The 25,534-nt window shown below is 42.3% G+C and overlaps 3 protein-coding genes across 4 annotated transcripts; 1 reads left to right on the forward strand and 2 right to left on the reverse strand.

Annotated features, from left to right (window-relative positions):
* The first annotated feature begins 1,332 nt into the window (after positions 1-1,332).
* ch25hl3 (cholesterol 25-hydroxylase like 3) lies at positions 1,333-5,123 on the forward strand. 2 transcript variants are annotated; one of them, XM_068566753.1, is made up of 3 exons: positions 1,333-1,460; positions 1,592-2,067; positions 2,655-5,123. In XM_068566753.1, the coding sequence occupies exons 1-3, from the start codon at positions 1,443-1,445 to the stop codon at positions 3,010-3,012; spliced, it is 852 nt and encodes a 283-aa protein (XP_068422854.1). In that variant the 5' UTR covers positions 1,333-1,442; the 3' UTR covers positions 3,013-5,123. The 2 variants fall into 2 exon arrangements, with proteins under 2 accessions (XP_068422854.1, XP_068422855.1); XM_068566754.1 differs by having other exon boundaries at positions 1,397-1,444.
* Positions 5,124-8,544: 3,421 nt separating this feature from the next.
* Positions 8,545-10,538, reverse strand: bmp10 (bone morphogenetic protein 10). The gene is made up of 2 exons (XM_068566532.1): positions 10,133-10,538; positions 8,545-9,626 (listed from the first exon to the last, which is right to left on the reverse strand). The coding sequence occupies exons 1-2, from the start codon at positions 10,536-10,538 to the stop codon at positions 8,545-8,547; spliced, it is 1,488 nt and encodes a 495-aa protein (XP_068422633.1).
* A 2,179-nt stretch (positions 10,539-12,717) lies between these two features.
* Positions 12,718-24,967, reverse strand: arhgap25 (Rho GTPase activating protein 25). The gene is made up of 11 exons (XM_068566401.1): positions 24,904-24,967; positions 21,124-21,326; positions 18,658-18,745; positions 17,837-17,950; positions 16,990-17,194; positions 15,832-15,964; positions 15,625-15,698; positions 15,301-15,422; positions 14,842-14,996; positions 13,843-14,378; positions 12,718-13,330 (listed from the first exon to the last, which is right to left on the reverse strand). The coding sequence occupies exons 1-11, from the start codon at positions 24,965-24,967 to the stop codon at positions 13,129-13,131; spliced, it is 1,896 nt and encodes a 631-aa protein (XP_068422502.1). The 3' UTR covers positions 12,718-13,128.
* Between the last annotated feature and the right edge of the window lie 567 nt (positions 24,968-25,534).

Consider the following 25,534-nt stretch of genomic DNA (forward strand, 5'->3'; position numbering starts at 1 on the left):
CTGTAGAAAGAGCTTCACCGCAAGTCCAATGTGATGTTCAGGATGTCTCTCATTAGAGGTGTTTAAAATTCAAATATTTATCTCAACAACTCTTACATATCAGATTATGTAAAAGTTTAAAAAAAAAAAAAAGTTCTTTTGAGTACAGCATGAGTTTGCATTTCCCAATACAAATAATTTAACAAACTTAATTGCTTTATTTTACAGGACTGTATATATTTCCTGGAAACATGGATGAGGGACTTTAAATGCACTTTGCATTGCAAAGGTTACTCAGAGAATGCAATGAGGAGTTACAGATGAACAGACTGAAAATGAAAGCCTGACTGGAGTGGTTTGGAAAGTATCGAGGCAGACACAAGATGCTTTGTCCAGAAAACTGATGATGCTTATTTGCGCAAGTAGCTCTGCTACATGTGTAACCAAACGCACAATCCCAAAAAATATTACCAAACAGTAACCAAACAGTTACCGCAACCTTGCTTTCACACAGCTACACAGTAACTTTCTCCCAGCCAACAGCATCTGCTTAAATAGAGCCTTCAATTAGCAGGATCTAGTCGGTACCATGCGTGCAGGTGAAAGTATAATCTTGCATATTTCTTAAATATGCAAAGTAACAAAGCTATACCTTAAAACTGTAAAACTTCAGATAGAAACATGTTTAAATACTCTAACATATGGTGTACCTTGCAAACATAGACAACAAATCACAATCCAACCCCATGATGTCACTGCTGACATAGTTTATAAATGGAGGCAATGGATGGGCAGTCCCTTTTTGGTAGGGATCAACACAAAGAGATGATTCAGTAATTAAATGCTGCACTGAATCAATAAAGAAATATGAAGACAAACGTTGTGTTCTCACCACTTTGTCACATTGATGAATACTTGTATTGAATATACAGAATGTGATGTTAACTCCCTGATGATTCAAACACATTGTCAATGAGTCATTTGATGCGACATGTATATTGTCACTTTACTAATAAGTTATGAGCGCAAGTGCAGAAAGAGAGAAGATAAAAACACCACAACAATGTGATGAAACGGGCAGGTGTTTTCCTCTCTGAATTAATCATAGTTTCGTTCACATTGTGCCAGTTTAATAGCCGATCTTGTTCTAGCTAATGAAGACAATTATTTGTGAAAAATCCTCAAACGTGTGATGAGTTTCGATTTCCCCAATAAAAAAAAAAATGCGACACTCCTCTCCCAGAAACCCCCTGCATTCCCAACTGCATGTCGACTTCATGTAGGCGGTCCGAGGGCGTAAAACTGAAAGCTTTTTTTAAATTCCATCTCCACTTGCCTCAACTAAGAATATATTGTGGATCTGCGGCCCCTCCTCCTTCTCTTCCTTTTAGTAGAGAGAACTTTCCCAGCAGCTTTATTCGCCTCCAGGAAGAAGCGAGGCAGCAGCCGAGGAAAAACACCAAATGTACTCGTTTTTAATAGTATGGAACTTTATCCGGCAGTAATTCAAAGTGGACACATAAAATTCACATGAAGATAGCTTTAAAAATATACATATATATATATATATATATTTAATCTGCATTTTGTGCTGAAAGTTCTTCTTGTATAGCCCGGAGGAGTCTACCTGAAAGAAGATGCAGTGGATCGTGAATTGGGAGCCGTGATGACCATCGATCATGAAGCGCCTCTGCTCCAGGGGCTTTGGGAGTCGGTGCGATCCGGGCAGGAGGAGATGCTGCTGTCTCCTTACCTGCCTGCGTCCTACGCCTTCTTGATGCATGTCCTGCTCTGCGCACCTTTCCTCGCGCTGGACGCGTTGGGGACCGTCAGCCAGCGGGTCCGCTCGTGGAGGATCGCTGCAGGATCGGGTCCGCCGCCGCCGCTGCGCCGCTGGTGGGACTGTTTCTGGAGGTTGCTGTACAGATACCTGACTGCTGTCCTGCCGGCCACCGCGCTGCTTCACACCGTGAGGAGTCCCGCGCTGCCGCAGCTGGCTCCATCCTGCTGGCAGCTCTTTGTGGAAGTCCTCGCATGTTTGCTGCTCTTTGACACGCTCTTCTTCATGTGGCACGTCTTCATGCACAGGTGAGAAGTCTGCACCCATGTCAGTTGTGCACTAGTGTCAAGCCAGCAGGGTGAAATGAGATGCATGCATTTACCCAATAATCTGAGACCAAAAACATATAAAATGTAAAAAAATAAATAAAAAAATAGTAGACAACGCCACCTACAGGAGACTGACTCCATATCACGACTCTGTGTGAATTAAAGAGGAAGCACAAATCAAGGTTCAGCCCAGTACTCAATGCATGTCTGGAGGCCAACAAACGGTTCAAACAGAAAGTTTAAATAAGTCAAATGGTCCCTCATTGTTCACTGCAGCAGAGTCCCCACTACTCTCAGAAAATACCTGTGAATAGAGCAAATGTACGCCTGTGTGGCGTTGCAACACTCTGGATTCACAGTTTGTTGTCTTTTTGTATTTTTCCTCCCGTTCTATGCGCTTCCTCTCGTCCCCTGGTCCTCAGTGTTGATGTCGCACTGTTGAAGAATGGTACTAGTATAGATGTTGGACTTCCACAGACACATTGACATGTACCACTCTGCGAGTATTGTGATCCTCCCTAACAGTGAGAGTGTGTTCATAGGCAGCTGTTTGTGTTTCTCATCAGGGTTCCCTGGCTCTACCATAACGGCCACCGGCTGCATCACCAGCACCGCACACCCTTCGCTCTGGCCGCTCAGGACAGCGACCCTCTGGAGCTGCTGTCTCTGCTGCTGCTGGCTCTGAGCAGCGCCTGGGTGGTGGGCTGCCACCCTCTGAGCGAAGCCGTCTTCCACCTCTGCAACAGCTGGCTGGCGGTGGAGGACCACTGTGGCTACGAGCTGCCCTGGGCTCTGCACAGACTGCTGCCCTGTCTGGGAGGAGCCCCCTACCACCAAGCCCACCATACTCTCCAAAAAGTCAACTTTGCCCCCTACTTCATTCACTGGGATGTGCTCTTTGGAACATACCGTGGACCAGCGTAGTGTTCACATCCAGAGTGATGCAACTGTTGAATCAAACTGAGGATTGCTCAACTTCCAGCAAAGCTGCCAAGACGCAGTAAATGATTTTTTAAAAAGTTTTTGTTCGTTGCTGATCAGCTTTTTTAATATTTCACAGAGATATTTCATTCCACGGACTACAGCAAACCAACCATGGCAGTTCAGTCACACATTTGACAGCATCAAGACATGTATAGAGCTGTGACAACACAATGCCATTTATAATAATATGATGGAACTCATTATAACTCAGTTCATGGACAATCATCTGGTTAAAGTGGTTACAATGTGAAACGTTCATAGTGCAGATCATGTGTATTGTAGAGAAAATCACAAATCTGAGTAAATGGTTGCTGAAATTCACTCGCTTTAGAAAAGAAAAGAGAAGCCTCATGCTGTTGAATAAAAAGTCTATGTGATCTTTTACACACAGGGGGTAAAATAATGAGCTATAATTGATTTTAAGATGTGACTTGTCATTGACATTAGATGACCGGCCAAGAAGTCGACTTGGCCTGGGCAAGAACAAGTCGACTTGCTAAAATCTGATTGGTGGAAAAGTGACGCAAAGGGAGGTATATAATTCAGACTTTTAGGAGTCTGCGCTGGAGGAAATATTGCACTTGTGGTCATAATTGTATTCTTTAGAAAGTGATAAATGTCTCCCTGCTTGTTTCCAGAAATCTGAATCCTGTCCCTCCATTATTTGCCACACTGCCACTCAAGTTGGTACAGCACAGTTGAAAGCTGCAGCCAATCAGCTTAGTTTACGTGACGTGTTCAATACTTATTTCACCCGCTGAGTATAATTATGTGTGACGGTATTTGGAGTGTTACCTTGTACAAACTCCTTGAGACTCTATAACTTGTGAGAAATTCTTTAATAGGCCAGTTCTGGTTTATGAATTAAAAAGAATCAACAGCGGGTTTGATACATTTTGCCGCCACAACTGTCAAAACAGCTGGCCGGCCTCAGCGAGAGGGGACTATCTCAAGAAATTGTCCGGCACATAACAAATCATAAAGCCAGACCAAATAAACAATCGGGGGGAGCGTACGATACCTACTGGTAGGTTGATTGTGTTGCTTTAGTTTCCAGTCTTTATGCTTAGCTGTAAGCAAAACTCTAGATTCATAGTTACCAATCATCGATCTTCTGATCTCGCAAGAAAGCAAATACATTGTATTTCTCAAAATGTCAAACTGTTTCTTTATTACCACTTTGAGGCTAAAGCGGTTGCATCATGTGTACCTTGTTGAGTAAATTGTTAAGATTGTGTTCTGAGAAAACGCATGAAACACATGGACACATATTTGGGGTTTTGTTCACTTCAAGTTCAGGTTTCTGTTGTGAGGGATGTTTTTATGCCCCGGGCCTCTCAGCTGTCTCTACTCGCTGTTAACTGGCTCCATGTGGATTTTATGGAGTTATCGAAACCACATGTTTTCAGAGATGACAAGACTTCCAGTCACTATTTGCTGTCGTAACCTTTGTAATTAGTTTAACAAGAGAGGCATGGTCATCAATACCTTCTTAAAATCCAACAATGCCGCGAGGACAACAGCGTTTACAATGCAGCTGGTCATGCCTGATGAATGTAGCTCCCTCTCCTTTGGCACTCGAGCTGTATTCACATGACAGCAGGCTAGCAAAGAGCTCCAGTTCCCTATAACTCATCATTGAGATATGGGCTCTAACACTTAATGATTCACCACAGGGAGACAAATGCTGAGGGTTAACACGTTTATATATATAATGTATTTTCTTACAGCAATGATGGAGTCTTTTGGAGAATGATCTGAACATGTAATGCTACAAGCCTTATTCATTGGAATTTTCTCACACGCTGCACTAATAAAACTAATGAAAATAATCCATTTTAATGAAGAATGAAAGTTGATTTGAACTGAAAAAGCAGTGTAGTCGTCATATGAACTGAACATCTGTTTTTCATTTCTGTCTTTTCCAATGGGCTTTTTGAAATTTCGCAACGTCAGTTCAAATGTAAATTGTTAAAAGCTGTTTGGACATTTGAAGGAACTTTTGCAGATGATCATAAATAAAGTGTTCTTTTCATGGGAACGAAAAGAGATGAGAGGAAAGAGTCAGAGATGAGTGCTGGGTGGTGGTGTTGCCAAGAGATGAAGTGATAAACATGTGATCCAAAACGGAAACAATCAGGCCCTATTACGGACCTCACGTCAGCGTCGGGGCGAGTCATGCAGCTTTGGATGACTCGCCCCAAAACACGTCCACAGACGTCCTGCAGCCGACGTCACGATGCCGGACACTGGAGCATGACCGCAGTTTGGAGCACTTTGAAGCGTCTTTACATTTTTAAACATTTGTTTACGTGTTGATAGGTACGCTCCTAAATGAATCACGTAGGCCACATACGTCACACACTCCAGAAGAGGGGCGAAAGTGATTCGACAGAAGGAGCCATGTCAAAACAAAGAGAGGACAAAGCACAGAACGCTCAGCACCAGTCCTTATCAACAGAGCACACACTAAAGACTTCTCATTTCATCATGTTTCCTGAAAGTTTGCTATTCAGTGACAAAGGCCAGATTCATATTTCTTCCACCGTTCTGTAAATATTCAATTAGTGAGCTTCACATAGCTGAGACACACTGTTGCCACAGAAACTGGTCGAGGTTCTTGCCCTCAGGTCTGTAACCATTTTTAAACGACCTCAGCTCTCATCTTACATGAGAGGTCAGTCAGGGACTAGTTTGCTTTCGGAAACTTCTCAGTGCACTTGTCATTAGTGGGCTGTTTATGAAGCGTTGAACAGACCGCTTCACTGCAGCATGTTTGTAGCTCTCTTGTTACGACTCAGATGGGAAATCAGTGTCTCTACATCATCAACATTTTTCTAAGGACACTAGGAGGTAGAAGCATTACATAATCATCATACTCTGGTAATATAGCGATGGTGTTATGATTGCATAAGTTAAGTTCACTCCAAACATATCTCTGTTTTTTTGTTAACTTTTGCTAAATAAGTGACTATACTGACTGCATTAGAATTGGTAATGTTGCAGAATCCTCTGAAAGGAAATCTGCGTATTTGCTTTCTTGCCACGAATATTCGATGAAAACCCCACTCACATCTGAGTGTTAAGCTACAGCTAGGAGATAGTTAGCTTAGCTTTGCATAAAGGAAGCAGGGGAAAAGAGCTAGCCTAGCGCTGTCCAATGGTTAAATAGTCCACCTCTATATCGCTCAACTGCATGACAGCCTCACAGTGACAACAAGAGTCTGGAAGCCACTGCCCCCGAAATAGTCCAGCAAATAATCTCAATTAAAAACCTAACATTTTTGAGTTTTTTACCTCCTTTTTGGTGCAGATTAATCAAACAACATATATATTTCATTTGGGCAACGTGATTTCAGTTGTTTCCTTGTGCTTCTAGTATTTATTTATTTTTATTCTTCTAAGCTAAGCTAACTTTCTCCAAACAGTTTATTCTAAATTAGCATACAAACAGGAAATGTATGTTGATCTTCTCGGCAAACTCTTGGCAAATGAGCACACTTCCAAATATGTCAACAGTAATCTTTCCATTGAAATCCATGTCTGTGTCTTCGTCTTTGAGTTTCATCAGTCTTGACTTCAAATCTGTTGCTGTCGAGTTCACCCAAACAGAGCACAGTCTCCTTTCAATGCACATTAGTGTGAAACACATTCTCGAAAAAACAATAAGACAAGAGAAACTTTTACACATTTCCAAGCATGAATGAGGTTTATCTTTGATGTGCGTTGGTACATGAAAAGAACAACGAGATGCTGTTGTGATCTAAAGAAAAATGAGTGAGAGCATGAAGAGATACTGAAGTCCAGATCCTTTTTGTTTTCTTGTTCACATTTTTTCTTCTTGAACAGGTTTTCCATCACAGCTGTCTGCATCTGCTCGCTGTCAGTGTGAGCAGCAGGCCATTCATTTTGTTCATTAGCGGGGCTTCCACTCAGTTTCCCATGGCTCTATATTTGTATGTCATGTATGAACTGTGACCTGAGAGCTGATAGTGTTGGACTAAATTATCTGAAAGTCAGAAATGTATTGTATCATTGGTCTAACAGCTCCTTCCTGAAATAATGGCAAGGAAAGTTGACATACCGAGATCCTTTGATCGATAATTGTTATGTGGGAAATAGCTCATGTACACATCACAATGGCATTTCAGCTCCAAATATTTACATTCATCTTGATATGATATAATCCTAATTACATTTTGATGGGCTGTAAACTGTCATAAAGAGAAAGGATCAGTTTATGAGACTTTTCATGGAGGATTTGTAAAGTAATTTATTGTTTTAGAAATTACCATTTCTCTTCCCAACAGAATTCATTTTATGCTGCAAATGCAATGTCGGTTACAAACCTGCTCTACACTAAGCAACTTACCAATATTTAAATATATATATATATATATATATATATATATATATATATATATATATATATATATATATATATATATATATATATATACTCTGTTGTAAAAATAAATAAATTAGAACAATAAATAGTATTTTATTTGACACAAGCAGCAGAGGTATCAAAAGGCTTTTCAACAAAGAAACTTAATTTCTGTCGCTGTGTTTCCTTTGGGTTGTATCCATGAAGGGAATGTGACAAAGTGCCCCCTTTTCAACTCTTGAATTTGGCAGTCAGATGATAACTGTCCAAAAAAGGCAATTTTTACCATAAAAGTGATAGATGGCTGAACTGAGGAGTTCGAGAGACGTTAGGGAAGCAGGGCGCTCGGTCAGTCCGTTGAGTCAGTTAATATCGTTTGTTGCCTTGGAATGTGGACAACCCCCTTTGTCCTGTCCCACTCCCCCTTCCCACCACCTTAGAAAATTGCACAGAATGCCGTCCAGTTCTCCAATCCTGAGTGGTGGCATACATGTTTCTCAAACCCCAACACCTTGCTATCGCTGTAGCTTAGGGGAGTGGAAAAGAGGCATGTGAAGTTGGAAACGGGATTGGAAAAGATAACCCTGCCACATAGGACCCCTCACAGCGCCCACGTATCAGGAGGCTGCAGGAGGCAGGAGGCGGGCCTGGAGAGTTCATGTCTTGTCAGGTTGCCTCTCGGGGGGTCATTCCACTGCGCCAGGACACACGAAGTGCTGATTAGTGTTTGCATCGAGTGGGGAAGCCAGAGATAAGTGGAGAGGAAGACAGATGTCAGGGGGAAGGGGGAAGGAGAGGGAGGGGGATAACTGGCCCGCTGGTTCCCACCAGGCCGCACACACTGTAGGATGAGCCTGGTTTGGTCTTTTGGGAAGTCTTGTGCCGTTTCCTTCTTGTGGGTTGGAGGACACCCCTTGGCATCACTGCCGTTGACTGTTAATCTGCAGCACACTGCCTTTCCACTGTCTGATTCTCACTCAGTAACTTTCACAGAGATTCCAAACTCTTTTTGCAGCTTACTGTTAGTTTTGTCTTTCCTCTTATTGTAAGACTTTACAAAGAGTTAAACTCTCTCAAAACATGGGCTATCTGCAGCCACATTCTGCCACCACCATGCCGTCAAACTTATACTTGTAGGTGACCACACCTGTGTCATCCAAGTACAGCAGGGAGATGGGGTCCAGTTTGGTGGGCACGCAACAAGCTCGTGCTGCCTTCTGAGGACTGTTGATGTTGATCAATGTCTGAACAATGGCATGCTTGGTGGGTGTGACATGCTTTGTCAGTGGGAAGGAACAAAGGCCAGTGCACTCAAAGGCGTCATAACCAGTGGGTGCCAGGATCCAGCTGTCCCATCCGATATCCTTGAACTCTACGTACAGAGATTGTTTCTTGCAGTGATTCCCCTTGGCATTGCGACGGATGCGGGACGCTGTGTCGTAGATCAGATTGGAGCGCATTTGGATGAGGTCCTCTTCGTCTGGCTCTGCTTCTCCCTCCACCTCATCCCGGTCCCTCCCCAACTCCCCCCACAGCCCATTCAGGCCCATCCCCAAGTCATTCTGGAGAACCGTGTTCGAGGTTTCGTGGTCGATCATCTCTTTCAGCTCACGCTTGTCGTCACGATGATCGCTACTTTGGTCGTCAGAGAAGACAATCAGCAGAGGTTTGTGTTTTTCCTCAGGGCTGGTGTCGATCTTCATGTCTCCTTCAGGTGGGTTCCTGTCTTTGTTGTCCTCTGTCATACCTTGAACATCGTCTTCATTAGCCATGCTGGCAATGTGCACTTCCAACCGGTGTGTGGTGCCATGTTCAGATTTGCGCCAGCGTTGAACAGCAGCATTGAGATCAAAGGCCTCCCAGCCGTTATCGGTGCCGTAGACCTGCCGTGAAGCCAACTCCACCATCTCTATCCGCTCTCCTCCCCCTCTGAATCCATCACCTCTCACAGGGTTCTCATCGGTCATGTTGTCATCTCCAACATACAAATCCGTCTCGTAGATCGTGACTTTGCGGTCGACACCAGCGTAGAGGTGGCGGTCAGTCTGGACAAGCGTGTAGAGGCGAAGCTCGGCCGCTGTGATGCGTTCATGATGGGGGATTGACACATTGAAGAGGAGTGGGTGACGCCTGACCTGTCCAACACCCACAACACTGGGAGATGTATCTGGGGAAGAGAATTGAATCGTCGAAGTTAAACTGTATATTTTGTATTATCTTTTTGTTGAAGTTTAAAGCTTAATTTTGCAACATATACTAACCATATCACATCCCCATTGAAGATTATCTAACGTTTAACTATCAATACTGTGAACTTAATTGTATTTATTGCAAGTTGTCCCATAAAAAAATAGAATAGCATTTACATTGTCTTGAAAAGGGAAGTAAAAAGAAACAGAGTGATGACTAAAGCTTGGATTTGAACAAGTTTACATCTTGATTGAGCAACAATCTACTTAAAAACATTTCAAATATATTAAAAAAGTCCCTTTTCCTCAGCTTTACTACTTTGGCCTTACAGACCAGAGTGTGAAGAGAAAAATACTAATTATATTTGGATCAAATATATCACAAATGTATTTAATAAACGTCAATAAAAGATAATTTTTTTAAAGAAATGTATAAATCTATATGTTCAACAGGGCATAATCATATTGAGCAGAGGGTCTTTACCTTCATTTGTGAAGCTGCGGACGATGTTGGCGGTGGGCATGGCGGTGTGGTCATTAGCGAAGCGGTTGTAAAGCTCCATCATGTACTCAGGAGGCTCTTCTCGTGTGCCTTCAGGAGGCAGCGGAGGGGGACCCAAGCCAGACAGGTTGAACGTCTGCAGAAACTGTTCCTTCAGGCTCTCCAGCAAGCTCTGCATGTCCATGTTGTTGTCCTGCTCCAGCAGTGAAGGATCCACCACCCCTCCATGCCCGTCTCCCAGCCCCGGAGCGGGGCGATATCTCTGATGAGTGTTGGAGATTGGGCTGCTCTGTCCACAGAGCCCCTGGAGCAGTAGGATGAAAAACAGCAAGAGCAAAGCCCTGACGCTGCAGATGGTTCCCAGTGGAAAGACCCAAATTCTCGCCATGGGGGAAAAAAAACTCTGCAACCTTCTATTTATGCCCTCTGGGGTTCTCTATGGACAAGCTGGTGCAACAATAAGAGCAAATGATTGTGATCTCTGAACGCCTTAATCCAAAGGTTAATTGAAATTGGGGTCAATTTATCTGTCGACAAAGAAAGTTCTGGATCCAGTAGACAGAAGTGTTGCTGACCCTTGGCCTGACCAGTGTGAGCCTCTGCAGAGTCTCTGTTCCTGCTGCCTTCCTCCAGATCTCACAGCATTTATTCTCATGTACACCTTTTGATGTCCTTTGTGACAGGGCGGCAGTTCCGGTGACAGGGTGGCCAAGGCTTGGCTTTGTCCGTCCGAGTCATCTCTGTTGTGTCCTCTCCTCTTGTCAGTCTGTCTCTGCGCTTTGCTCTCTTCTTCCCAGCTCTTTCTTTCTGTCCCTTATCTATGACATGGTGGGCTCTGCATTGCTTGTGTGTGTGTGTGTGTGTGTATGTGTGTGTGTGTGTGTGTGTGTGTGTGTGTGTGTGTGTGTGTGCGTGCGCGTGCACGCCTTCAACTTTGTGTAATGCACATGAACGTGTGTTATCTCACAACTTCCTTAATGAGGATTTTGTAAACACGGTCCTGAAGCCTCTTCCTTGTGGAAGCGCTATTTTGTTTGGGTGTGTGCTCCAGGGTTGATATTCCTCATTTGTTTATTTTCTTTGTAAATGGTGGAGTTCTGCGAGCTGCCGCCTATGCTCCATTGACCATTTCTTTTTGACAAAATACACAGAGGCTCTGTTGATATTGTTGAATGTAACAGGATAAATCTAGTAGACAACAATGAAATTGAAATGCAATGAGGTGTGAAGCCCTAACGATCAAAGATGAAAGATCCAGAGCTCATCGGGACACCAGAGTTGTGCAAAATGAATCAGTCATGTTCATTTCGTAAAGTAACAATCACCCACCTGTTGTGCGTGTTAAAATGTTCAGTGTGTACTTCCTCTTCTGGCTGTAGGCTGAAAAAGGGACTGGGCACAAGAGCAAGGGCGTGCAATAAGACAAGAATAGATGAGGCAAACTTTGTGAGGCCGACACGAAGTGTGAGAGAAACATGTTTGAACATGGTGGAGCAGACTTTCTGGCACTGCTTCCAACATTGTGGCAGAGGCTAGTTAGGTGTTTTCTGATAAATAATGACTCACGCTCGCTCCTCTGCACATGAATAACCGTTCTGTTCATCACCTGAACCCTCATCCACTACGCAACTGTCCTTCATTCCTGAGCTTCTTTGTGTGACCTGCAGATACACTCCAGATTGCTGCGCGTCACAGAGATGAGAAGGAATGAGCTTTTCCTGCCTCTGCCACTCATCTGCCAGGCTGATAGTTGACAGACGTGCTGTTATCTGTCGCACTGTTAAACTGCTGCGGCGCATCTTCCTGACGGCCGTAAGGCTTGATAATAGCCGTGTACTTTCACACGCACACACAGTCGGCCCCATCCATATGGTCTGCATTATGAGCCTATGGGAGTAAATGTGGATTTATGAATGCCCGGGTTGCCATGTGGGGATTGAACCTTATATTCTTTGTAGATATCTAAGATCCGAATTCAATGATTTTAATCTGCGTTTCCCCCACAATGGTATGCTGGTTATGATCCAAAAACATCCATAAAATGTATGAGGTTTTTAGTCAAAACGGTGCAGCATTAATTGACTGCATTGGTAATACACTGACATAGTACCACCATATGAATGAATTATGATAAATGTGTAACCAAAGAATTACATTTGCAGCAGACAGAGCGATGTTAGCATTCCTTTACTGTCATGTTTCTGGCTGCCCAACACGTTTACGACCAGTATTCACACTTCTGAGGGTCAGTCTGTTGTCCGCACGTACGGCATTTCTTCTGCTGAACATATGTTGTTGAGAACAAACTGAAACGGTAAAGTTACAGGCTGTAAAACACAATGAGCTGAAACACATGGATGCTCTGTGTCTTTGAACCGAGGTGCTGGGTGATGATTTTGTGGCTTCGTCGCCACAAGAGCTCCGTCACTGACTCATTTGAGCCTTTGTTGGTATAATAAAACATATTGATTAGTGCAGCTTTAATGAAACAAATGTAAGATATTTGTATACATCAACAAACAACATTCATATGTGTGCTGTTTTATTAATTTACCACTGAAATGAAACATCAAATAATGCACTCGTCAATCCACATATGACACATACCATTTGCACTGTCCACCATTATCATGACTTCAGTCCTCGGATCAAAGGATTCAGTCTCAGCTGACGTCCCCGAGGACACATCGGATCAAAGCAGTTCATCGTAGAGAGGGACACATGTTTGTTGTTATTGTCCTTAATGTAAATAGCGGTATTAAAACCTATTTATATCTCTTCTTAACAGAGTTCCCTCACAGGCACAAAAAAATGAGCCAATAATTTATCTTGAGGACCAAACAGAGCTCAAGTGGAAACAATTGAATGTCGTCCCACTGAAGGACATTCGTATTTTCCACAACCAGTTCATGTGAAATTAGCTCTGTTGAGGTTAATGGAGTCATAAGTCCAAATACTAGTGGGTCTGAAAATAACTGTTAGGTCGGAGCTTGTGTCTTTTTGGCAAGGAATTGCTGAACGTCTTTTTGCAGCTCCTCGTTGCGTCTCTGGGCCTCGTCTCGGCTGCGCTCTGCATTTCTCAGGCAGATCTCCAGAGCGGCCATGTGGCGGCGATCTGCCTCCAGCGCAGACTGGAGCTCTGCCACCGTGGCCTTCAGCTCCTTGTTCTCCTGATGCAGACTGCAAGAGACCGTGAGCGTCACAGGGGGGTCAGACAAAAAGCACCTTGTCTTTACTGGAAACTAGCCATGTCAAATCGTCAAAAAACATATTGATCCAGTCAAAAAAGATGTCTGTCACTGTCTTATATTGAGTTCTTAAACTTCATTTTCTTCAGATTAAACCCTGCCAGTGAAATTACAACATCTGGTTTCAGTGTGTGAACTTGTTTCAAGAGTTTCAAGAAACTCTTTTGACCTCATTTCTACAATATTCCCCAAACAAGTAATATTGCACTTGGAACAAACATATGAATGTTGTCTTGTTCAGGAGCCCTAAGGGAAAGAAAACCTGAGTATAGTTTTCCTTTTTTGTGTTTTGCATCAATCTTGGTGTTTGAATTGAAGGACTGCTTAATACTTTTTGGTTTGCAAGTGTTGGATAAAGTGTTGTACGTTTCCACTTGAAACTGTTTCATTGGTCATATTACTTTAAAATGTGAAACGAGTGTACCACATGTAACCGTTGCTCACCTGTCTACAAGCTGCTGGCTGTCTTTCTTCTGCTCAGACCGGCTGTTGACCTGCTGGTCCGAACCCGTCAGGTTCCCTCCACTCTTTTGAAGAAGCAGCACCCGAGGAGGCCGGGCCACGCTGTCAGGTTTTTGGGACACAGCAGTCGAAGAACCTGTGGTGTCACTTCCTTTTCGGGCCGTTAATAACTTATCCTCTTGCTCCTTGTTGTTCATCTGAGGCCCCGCAAACAACGAACTTGAACTTCGGATATCCAGGATCTTAAAAATGTCCTCTGACAATGTCCCGCTCTTCTCCTCCTCGCCCTCGTGGATGTGACTCCACCGGTTGAGCACGTCGGCCTTGGCTGCCATCCCGGTGAGTGGGCAGTTGAAGGTGGGAAGGGTCTGAGTGCGCTTTCGGGGACTTCCCGTCCAGTCGTCTGTGGAAGTGGAGCGAGGCTCCTGAAGCGTGTGTCGAGGGCTGCAGTTTTCTGCCCCTGGACTGTCAATGTCCTCCTCCTCTTCTGGAGACTCAGACAGCGATGCATCACACATCTGAGACAAACACATCGCTCCAAATAAATAGCAAATATAAATCTTTTATGTGCAAATGTTATTTTTTTGAGTAGGAGGGAAGAAATAAAACCACCATAAACTGAACCAAAGTAGCTTTAAAACTATGACTGGCACAGACATTACTCAAAGAGATGATAATAACACGTGTGTTAGGCCTTTTATAGTGTTTGTGGAGAGGAGAAGCTCTCAGCAAGAAAGTGAATAAGACATTGTTTAACACTGTTTAAAAATGTGGCAACTTTATCACCAAATGTAATTGTTTCTGAGATTGAATCAACTAATTGACATATTTGATAACTTTAACATTGGATCCATGGCCTCTCCTTCCTACAAACACAAATATTTATTTCCATTGGCCACCATCTCGTCCTATCTTTAACATGCTCTAAAAATGGACATTTAAAATATCTCAGACGCTTAATGTGTGGTCGGCTGCTCGTACCTCTGCAGACTCCCAGCCCACGAAGCTTCGGGGAGTGTTCTTCTGGCTTTCAGCCTTGTTTGAGGGAGGGGAGGGAAGGACGTCTTTAGAGAGAGGAAACAGAGCCTCATGCTGTCTGATCATCACTGTCATCAGCTTCTGGATCTGAGGAGTCGCTGCGAAGAAAAACAAACACAAGCGTTGTGAGATTAGCATCAAAAGGTCGTCTTTTTAGGTTCTCGTGCAAATTAGCGATTCACTTTCTTCAATTTTATTTTATTTTTTTCTTGAGCTGAATTACTGGTTCATATTTTGCGATTCAATACATAGACATAGACATACTGTAGGCCATGTCAGGAGCAATTTTTGTAAACGTGTTATTTCATAGTTAATTTGGACAAGGTTATCAGACACAGCCACATCATTTCAACATGGATCTGTACACATGTAGTTCAGGACACTTCGGCAGCGCGTTCTTACCCTTCATCACAGTTATAGGGTCTTCTATCTGAGGTTTGAGCAGGTTAATCCCCATCACTGTAGCCAAGTTCTCCACATTCATCTTATTCACCTTGGAGTGCAGCTGCACCTCAAACAAAAACCTGCAGAAAGCCGGGATCGGCATTGAAGTCAGTTTGTGTTGGAGGATGGAAACTGATCTCAGATCAGCATCTAGTTGATGTTTTTAACCAAACGAACCTAAGGTCTAGTAGATGTACAGTCAATGACATGTCCATGAACACAGATCTTTCCATCTAACCACACATATGTCCCATAATGCTTTGCGCCCCAACTTCTACTCACCGGCAAACATAACTGAGAAGGTTGTAGTTGATTCTGGGGAGAAGAGCAATTTGTTCCTCCAGCGTTTCCCGACCCTAAGAGGACACATGAGCGAGAGATTGAAGGACACACGCACTCAAAATAGCACAGGACCTCTCCTGCATGCTCACACGTACACAATGTACAGTGTGCATACACATGTTGTAGCCTTCTGTTACACAGGCGCACCTCTGAGCTGTTGGGGTCCAGCAGGGTGGTGCAGTCCAGGAAGTCTTGGTACTGAGTCCAGGGCACCACAGGCTCAGGAAGCTCGCGGAGGTACAGCTTGAGCAGGGACGCCACCGTGTGGACATCAGTGTCACTGCGTTGCATATGACAACATCCAATTATAGTAGAAATGACATTCAAACCTCAAAGGGAAAGTTAGCCTGCCCACATATGTCTGCAGTTTGCTTGATTACATCCTGTTGACATTTTGTGGATTATCCGGGTCATGATTTTGTAAATGAGACACTGCTGTCGAGTTTTTCAAATGTGTTTTACTGTTGTTAAAAATGCCAAAAAAAAGATTCATAAAGAGCGATGAGAGGGGAAATACATATTTTTGGTATTGGGGTGAACTGTCCCTTTAATAAAATGTGGTCACTGGATTCCACCCAAAAATGTATAAATAAATTGCCGTTTTAGTTTTGTTATTGTTTGTTTTTTATTTATTGTGGGCTTTAAGAGTTATCTCAAATAGTTTTTCCATCTTGACTAGATTAACAAAAAGGCATTTAAATGGGGTTGGAGCATAAACAAGGTCTTTACAAAGTCCTCTAGGACTTGGTTGTTCTAGGCCATTTTGGGCCTCTGGGTCTAGTTTTGTATGCTGTGGTGCAGCAGACTTTGATTCAGTATTGTGGTTTGCCAAGTAAAACTTGTGTTTATTATGTTTTATTTGCCTGAAATGTGACATGACACATGTCATAGTAGCCCTGGCTGCTCCCTGACTGCTCATACTAGATGACTCCTTTGTCAGAGGAGGTTGTGATGTTGAGTAACACAGGCTTCCTCTCGTGTGCCGGCTAGAACAGGATGTGGTGTTGCCTTCAGCTCTGAACTGACAGAAATCCATCCCACGCTCTTATATTTCTCTCATCTCTCCTTGCGTTCTCAGAAAAAAAGATTGTGCTGATTGATTGAGGTAAGAATTCTTTGTCTTGTTAAGCTTTTTTAAAATATGTGACGGATGCTCGAACACTTTATACTCAATATTTCCTGTGAATTTCAAGAACAAAAGTTTTTTTTTTACAAAAGTCTAAATATTAATAATAAATATAAAACATTTTCATTGAATGGTTCATATGGCTCCAGCACATACAGAGGGAAACATGAGCTCCTTGCCTGGGGAAGGAGGGTCTCTCTCCTGCATCAAAAGCGTCTCTGAACTGTTTGACAGCATTGTCCTGACCCGGGAGACGGAAGATGCCCTCTTCATCCAGGCCATGCTCTTTGATGAACTCCACACACTTCTGCACCAGGATTGGCACCGTGTGAAGCCCAAAGCGTTGCTCATACGTTACTGTGTCCATGAGACCCTTTCCAAACACTGCATACAGACAGAGAAGTCAGTCATGACACATTTGGCCAGCATTGTCCATACAGTATTAACAGAACACATTTTTGCACAATCAAATGACATCAGTATCACTTTGTATGTGGTCTTCACAGTAACTGTAGGATGGTGGATGTTATTTACTTTAAAATGTCATTTTTGAGAAATTGCCTCTTCTCTTGCTCGTTAGCTTACAGTAGCTTAGCATAATGACTAGCATAAACTCACCCAGCTCTGTTCAAGAAAGTTACAAGAAACCAGAACCAGCACAAACTATTTCTGAGCAGCGAGCAATGACTACACTTCCCTATTTCTTATAATTTATCAGCTGCTGGATTTAGAAATGCTTCGAAATGCTGAGGCAGATTTATATATCTTCTTTTTTCTTTCTTTCTTTTTTTTTTGGACAGAGCCATTGGACAAAGCCAGGCTTGCTGTTTCTGCATTTCCTGTTAAATTAAGCTGCTGGCTTCAGGTTTATATTAATTGTACAGACATGAGAGTGTTATCAATCTTCTCATCTGACTGTCAGCAAGAAAGTAAACAAAAATGCACTCCCAAAATATTCAACTATTTCTCAAGTTGCAGCATTATTTGTAATCTTAGTTTCCATTACAATATAAGGTTTTACTGAACCTCCACTTGTTGGTACTCCAATGACTCTGCGCAGAGTGCGGACCCACTCCTCCATGTCACTCTGGGAGTTTGCCATGAACACATATGGACATCGCTCTCTGTCTTTAGTTGTGCCTGTGAAATGATGGGCATTGTTTGAAAAATCTCTCTTTAATAGGACAGTGAGAAGAAATTGATCTAATTAAGTCCGGTGAAGATTGAGCTTGCTCTCAGTTTGTGGTAGTTTCTGACTTTCCACTACACATGTAAGTGCTGACTCAGACTCACAGATACCACAAAGATACATGTAACCTGATTTTAAAACAGTAATTAGTACCAGAAAAAGTAAAAGGATCCTTTTTCTTCCTTTGTTCTGTAAAAACACATTGAAGTGCGGCCCACCATGCACAGTACTGATGTACTGCACATGAAGCTGCCTCCTAGTGCCACACAGAGACTGTCAGTGAGAAGGGGACGTAGTCATCGTGATGTCACAGATGGTTTGTCAACTACAGTTTTGAAGCCTCAAGTTTGACATTTTGTCTGTCACCATCTTGCTTTTTTGCACTCACATGTGACATGAGAGGGTGGAGCGTAGTACAACCAAACACTAAACAAGACCTTTTAAGGCCGCCAGAAGAAGTTACAGTTCACTCTCATGAACTAAAAACACACTGTGAAAGTGGGAAAGTTTTAAGATAAAAACAACTCAAAGACAGAACAAAGCCACGGTTCCCAATGCTTAACAACAGGCGCAAGTAAAGCACCTTCATTCCATTGACTGCATTTCTTTCAGTGTAAAGTCAGTTTTTCTCCCTTTCAAGGGTCGATTACATGCTTACGTGGTATGATCTCAAAGAGGTACTTCCCGGGGTCATCGGAGTTTGGAGGGAGGTCATTAACTTTACTGAACCGCAGCTGGATGACTCCCTGCAGACCAAAAAACACAAACACACAGACAAAATATATGTTAGTGTCATGTCAAGAACCAACCACTGATATGTATACTAATATTTACATTTATTCACAGGGCTTTTGCAGATGTGCAACACACTGAAACATCTATTATCATTTCACAAGGGTCAACTCATGTTCTACGAGTTGACTGTTTACATTACAGCATATACAGTGTCGTTCACCATATATGATGCTCCACCCACTGTCCCACTCCTTCACTTCTTTTTGTTTGCACAATACAACAAAGCAGCTGAAACACAACCATAAAAGATCAGAAGCAAGTTGAACAGGTGAGATTTTAAAAAAAAAACGTTTATAGGAGGAATCTCCCCTAAATAAACCATATCAGCAAAGTCACACATTCAAAAGCAATCATGAAGTAATCCACTCAAGTCAAGCATCAGTGGTTCTTAACATGGGTTCGATCGAACCCCAGGGGTTCAGTGAGTCACTTCCAGGAGTTCAGGGGTCAAGACACAGACCGTATAGCCCGGTTCACACTAGCAACATCGGGCTTTGTACCCATCGACAAACTGATCCTCACAGCATTGTATGAAGTTGCGTACCTGATTGCAAAGCAGGGCAAACCACACACCATTGTTGAAACACTTGTAAAAACCAGCTGCCTTGAAGATGGCGAATATCATGCTGGGAAACGCTGATGAAGATAAGGTATCCCAAATCCCTCTTCCAAATGACACTATCAGCAGCAGAATAGATGACATGAGCTCTGACATCTTGGCTCAAGTAGTTCTGATTTCAAGCCCAACAAAATTCAGCCTCCAACTCCAAGAGACCACGACGTTTCCAATCCAAGCCAGCTTGTTGCATTCGTGCACGATATGAAAGACGATGTAATAAAGGAAGATTTTTTATTTAACCGAGGCATTCGATGTGAAGGAACTCGTGGATGACTTCTTCTTATTCGTAGAATAAGGTTTCTGCAATTTGTTCAGACGCAGCTCCAGCCACGCTGGGACGACACTCTGGTTTTGGAGTTCATTCTCATTTTGGTGTACACGGCCGATATTTTCGATGCTCTCAAGCATCTCAATCGACAGATGCAGGACAGTGGAGTCAACATCATCGAAGCGGAAGAACACCTGAAGGCGTTTAAAAAAAAAGCTATTTTTATGGAAACGACGAACAAATACATACCTATGTTTTGAAGAAATCATATTTTATTTTTTCTAATTATGAAGGGTTCAGTGAATGCACTAATGAAGCTTGCAGGGTTCAGTATCAGTAAGGTTAAGAACCACTGATCTAGATAAGAGGAATTAGAATAAGTGTGCTTGCATTTGTTCTTCTGAGTAGGATTACGGTTATTTATTTTCATGAATGCTGCTCTTCCTTCCTGTTTCACTATCACTCATTTTACACAGAAAGTAAAGAGGAGGGGTGAACACAAAGTCAACTTTGTTTTAAAGATTTCACACATTATTATTTTGGTCTGTGTATATGCTCTGGCAGCATATGGAGTATATGTTGTCACAGTTTTGAGCTTTGTGGAGCCAACGAGTCCTGTTCGCTCTCCACTGCATTTCTGAAGGTTTGTCCACACTTTGTACGGCACTTTAAGTCATTCACCTGGTGCAATATCTAATACGTTTAAGTACTTTGATACACATCTTATTTTTATTTTCATTCCGTCTGTAAATTTAATATTCTTCTTACTGTTTTGTTTTTACAACTGTTTTACTGTTTATCCATGTTACTTGATTATCTTATGAAAGGAGAGATTGAACACACAGACAGATCCACAGCATCATTACTACGACTGTGGGGTCTTGGTTGGAGGGTTGTTCAACAGTGTAAACCAGCAGATTTGACAACAGTGTACAAAAAAGTATTTGAATGGCAGCAGTCCTCTCTTTCGAGGCTTCAAGCACCATTTGTTTTGTTTACAGGAAGTGTGCAAAGTTAGCCACACAGCTAGACTGTTTGTGGTCTTAATTGGAAAATATAAGCGACACATTTCACAACACACACACAATGTTTAATACTGAAAAATTATAATTTCAGATAACTAGATGTTATTTGATAAGAGATAATACTGGTTTTCTTGCATTATTTAACATTACTGAATATAAAAGAAGTCGAACATATAACAGAGGAATATAAATTATTTTGATGACAATCCTTTCCTCCCATATGAGTTACTGCATGTGCCAAACTAAAGAAGTTATTGTGTAATTTTAATGGTAATATCCATTTTTTTTGGATGAAATGCACTGGAAATATCGTGTGCATGTGTGTTATGCTAACAAAGGACTAGAAAAGGACAATGCATGACATCATTATAAGATAACATGAATAGTACGGGGTAAAATGAATGAAATGTGTGTCACCTGGACAGTGGTCTCCTTGTCATCCTTGTGGTAGGTCAATGTGCTCCCTCTCAGCACAAAGTAACGCTGCTGCCAGTTCTTGACTAAAGACCTCTGTTGTTTCTTGAGCCAGCCGGCTTTCAGGGGCCTCTCCATGGATCTGGGCGAGCGCGGTGAGCCCGGGCCGGAGCCTCCCTCTCCAGGTATCACACTCCTGGATCGCGCTGCCAAACACCACAAGAAAGCTGTTGGTAAAAGAGCTGTGAACAACAAAATAAGCCGACTTGTTGCTTTACAGCCGGAGCTGTGAAACATTACCAAAACACCAGCGCTCTACAGAGCTAGAGGAGAGCGCTTCCTCTTTGTGATATGAATATGCATCAGCCTATCAAGGTTGAGAGTCCTGCTGACTGCAGCTTATCTTTCTTCCCCACAGTTTCAGACTGAGAGGAAACTGTCGGTCTGAACGGGTCATGTTTCCTGTGAAAGGTGCTCAAAAGCAGCTGTGATTGTTCGACATAAATACCACGGTGGATTGAAATAGTCCAGCCATCAAACATAAGCTGGAAAGATAAGACATTAAGTTCTGAATTGTTCTATAATATATTGACTTGTTTTTAAGAATGTCACTGTGTGACTGTGAGAGGCCATGATGAGGTGATGGTTTTCTGGAGAGATGAAAGAACAGAGGCAGATGTCTACGTGGGCCAGAGAAGACAGAGTCAGATGGAGACGGACTGAGTAACACGCAGGACTGTGGGCTGCAGAGATAGCTGGATTGAGATTGAGCCGAGACTCAGTTGTTCTTAATTCACCGTGTCTTGTTAGGCAAGATGACAGCAGAGTACAGAAGAAGCTGGGCCGCACTGGGGTAAACAGGAAGCTGCCACATCAGTGCTGGAGGGCCGGCGACACTTTGAAGGTCTCCACCTCGAGTTTTGAGAGCCCTTTGGTCTAATTTTAATAGCATCACGCTTCCTTGATTTGTGGAAAGTTAAAGTGCTGTTGAGGAACCTTGAGCCCACACACAGAGGCCGATGTCACACCACACCCAGAGCTGACAAACACACGGCGACTTTAAACTGGCCTCCTTTCATGACCCCACTGCACCACAACGTGTCCAGGACCCACTTTCATAAGTGTGATACTTTTTCATCGAGATGGTTACAAGGGAGAAAGATATATATATATATATATATATATATATATATATATATATATATATATATAGTCTTCTACTGACTGTTGGGGGGACTTGTTATGTCATCAGGTTTCATGGTTAAATATTCACCTGGATACATTTAAATTTGGATGTACAAGCCTACATTTTCATGATCATGCACAATATTTAATTGATTATAGGATGAAGACTTATTAGATCATGATCTGGCAGAAGTCAGAGATGACAGAATTAATATTCAATGGAAATATATTTCCTGTAAGTTTCCACACTGCGGGACTAATACAAGAATATATTATTTTAAATTTGGATTGAAATTGTATAAAATATAGTTATTTGCTTTCTTGATGAGCATTAAGAAGCATCATGTCTGTCTGTTAGCTGGTTAGCTTAGCTTAGCATAATGACTGGAAACGGAGAACACAGATCCACCATCTGTTTCAAACCTTTATGTTAAACTGCTGGATGCAGCTTCATTTCTAGTGCACATGCACGAGAGTGGGATCAATCTACTCATCTAACTCTCGACAATAAAGCCAATAAGCCTATTTCACAAAATGTCAAACTATTCCTTTAATCCTGAGTGAAACAGCAGATGAGCAGAAGAGTCAGGTCGGATTGTGTCAATCAACACACAGACTGGTTTGTGGTCGTCTTTTCCAAATCTTTTTGAAAGGCTAAATGCAGTATGACTTTGCACTGTGTGTGTGTGTGTGTGTGTGTGTGTGTGTGTGTGTGTGTGTGTGTGTGTGTGTGTGTGTGTGTGTGTGTGTGTGCTGATACTGAGCTCTTGCATCAGTTTCCTGTTGAAAACCTGCATCACTTTAGTTCATGGCTACAGAATCAGTCACGGTCATGGTCCATAAATCATCTCAAGGAAAAATAATCATGCCTCACTAGCTTTTGAGAAGTTATGCTTTAAACTAAAGGAAAAGCATGACAATAGTAGTGGCTAATATTTAGTCAACATGTAGCAGATAAAGTGAATGTGCAACAGGCAGGTACTTCCTTCCACAGTGCTAAACAACCAGTACCACTGATCGTGAAAATGATTAGCGCTGGAGAGAAAATGAGGCACACTGTGAGAAATAACACACAATGTATCACATCACCACTTGTGTGCAATTCTTTTTTGTTTGAATGTTGCAACGGTTGTGCCATACGAGACATGGCACAAGGCATGTTGTTGCACCGATTCCGCCCTCTACAAACTCTGGTAAACACTGTATTAGTCAGTCTAGACGGCTGTACACTCACTTTAAAATACTGCACAAAGTATTCCATGCAGTCGGTCAACGACTTCTTGCAATATACTTTAAAGTGGCTGAAAGGGAAGCACCACCAACATTAACAATCCTGCTGTTATTTCCATGCTCTAGGACTGTTCCATCAATAACTGGGAGAATGAGCTACTCTGTCTCAAAGACAGAAACCAAAGGATGTCTGGAACTGCTCCACAGACCATTACGTTTTCATTATTAGACTCTTTTTTTTAAGCAGTAGAACTGACATTCCCATTCAAATCATTATAGCAGGTGTGTTGTTAAGTTGTCCATTCAACAACTTAATGCTTCTTCAACACGTTCTCGTCACTGCACAGTGCCATCGGTGGATTTAGCTAGCTCATTAGCAGACAGCTAGCGAGTTAGCTCGCTGGTTCTGCCAACCGCCATTTTACTTTGTACTCGTGAAATGACCACAAAAATAAAATAAATGTCCGTTGTGCTCCTATTCTAGTTCTATGATTTTATTACACAAATTTGTTGAACACTTATTTTTGATTGATCAATGACGACACTATCTTCATCTCTTTCTCTACAGCACACTGATGCTATGGACGCATACACAGCGAGTGGAATATCTTTTTTGCAGAAGCAATAAAATCATTCTTAAACCAATAAAAAAATCAATCAATATTTAGTATCAAATTATTACAGTGTTCTCACTTCTGAAAGAGAAAATGCACATTATACTAACTGCCCAGGGTGCTCTCAATGTCTATAACAGCTTTCTCAATGCATTGTCTGTGGAGAAGCAGCAGACTTTATAGGTCCACATGTTGTTCCTGTTTACTCATATTTGTTGACTGTCATTAGCCAAAGAATTAACATGTATGAATTTTGAGAAGGGCTGCACTTCCCCTTCAAGAAAAGCACTTTATAGTGTTAATTGTCAAGCCATGTTTTAATATAGTAACGTAATATATTAGTATTCATTCTGTACTTGATGACAGTGATTTGTGTGAAGGAAAGCACTCGCATAACACACTGGTTACCATCACCACATAGCCGGCAACCACCAACGTGCTTAAAAAACCTCACTGCTCAAACAAAGTACCAATGCTGTAACTTATCGCTTCTCTTTTTATAATAAAACACCCCTTTTTCACTATAGTATGAAGGTACCTCAAGTATCATACAATGACTCAATATTATTGATATTACACATTTTTGCATTGGAGTACCAACACATTTTAAAAGTGCACCAGTAAGCAGTGGAATGTTTTCTTTTTTACTCTGGATTAACATGAATTGATAGTGAAGGAGCGGTTAAATGTCTAAACTGTAAAATGCCCAATATGAGTGGAAGTGCAGCATCCAGTGAACAAAGCAGTAGCTTACCTATGCGAGCTGTCTCAGCCTTGAAGGTGCTGAAGTCCCAGTTGCGAGGTAGTTTCAGAGACATTGTCCTCAACTCATACCAGAGGTCAGTGTTGGATGTCACACATACAGCCCACCCGAGTACACACACACACAAATTGATACACACTCAAACAACACAATCACACAAAAAGAAGATAACGCAGATCACACTTCCTACTTCCTGTGTGTTGATCTCTCTTCTTCTTTTCTTTTTTCAGCCCTTCTAAACGCGTCCCCTCACGTTGCCTTTACTTCCATGTTCATACTTGTTCTGATGGAGATCTGCATTAATGGCTTTCAGGCTGATTCACTGAAGGGTGCGGGGCTCCAATAGTGGGGACTTTTCAAGTGACTGGTTTTCACTGGTGTCACACACAGAAAAACCACAAGTGTGTTTTAAAGGAAATGTTTTTCACTCCTTCAGTGTCGCTTTACAGCTCAGGCTGCCATGCGACTGCAGCAGAGAGGGAGCATCTACATTACAGTACATACTTTACATTACAGCTAAGGTCAAAGCTTGAGGTATCATCCTTTGGATGCAATGTTTCCCCATCGTTGAAGAGATGAACTACTATTATAAAATGGGTGAGTTGGTATATCTCTTACAAAA

The sequence above is a fragment of the Clinocottus analis genome, unplaced genomic scaffold (assembly GCF_023055335.1).
Source record: "Clinocottus analis isolate CAN_PGR_092001 unplaced genomic scaffold, fCliAna1.0.p SCAF_7, whole genome shotgun sequence".
NCBI lineage: Eukaryota > Metazoa > Chordata > Actinopteri > Perciformes > Cottidae > Clinocottus > Clinocottus analis.

Coding starts and splice junctions, on each gene's coding strand:
- ch25hl3 (XM_068566753.1), top strand. Junction 2,068..2,654: donor TGGCACGTCTTCATGCACAG/GTGAGAAGTCTG, acceptor GTTTCTCATCAG/GGTTCCCTGGCTCTACCATA.
- bmp10 (XM_068566532.1), bottom strand. CDS start 10,538: ATGGCGAGAATTTGGGTCTTTCCACTGGGAACCATCTGCAGCGTCAGG. Junction 9,627..10,132: donor CCGCAGCTTCACAAATGAAG/GTAAAGACCCTC, acceptor TCTCTTCCCCAG/ATACATCTCCCAGTGTTGTG.
- arhgap25 (XM_068566401.1), bottom strand. CDS start 24,967: ATGTCTCTGAAACTACCTCGCAACTGGGACTTCAGCACCTTCAAGGCT. Junction 21,327..24,903: donor GGCTGAGACAGCTCGCATAG/GTAAGCTACTGC, acceptor GGTGTTTGGCAG/CGCGATCCAGGAGTGTGATA. Junction 14,997..15,300: donor CCCTATAACTGTGATGAAGG/GTAAGAACGCGC, acceptor TTTTCTTCGCAG/CGACTCCTCAGATCCAGAAG.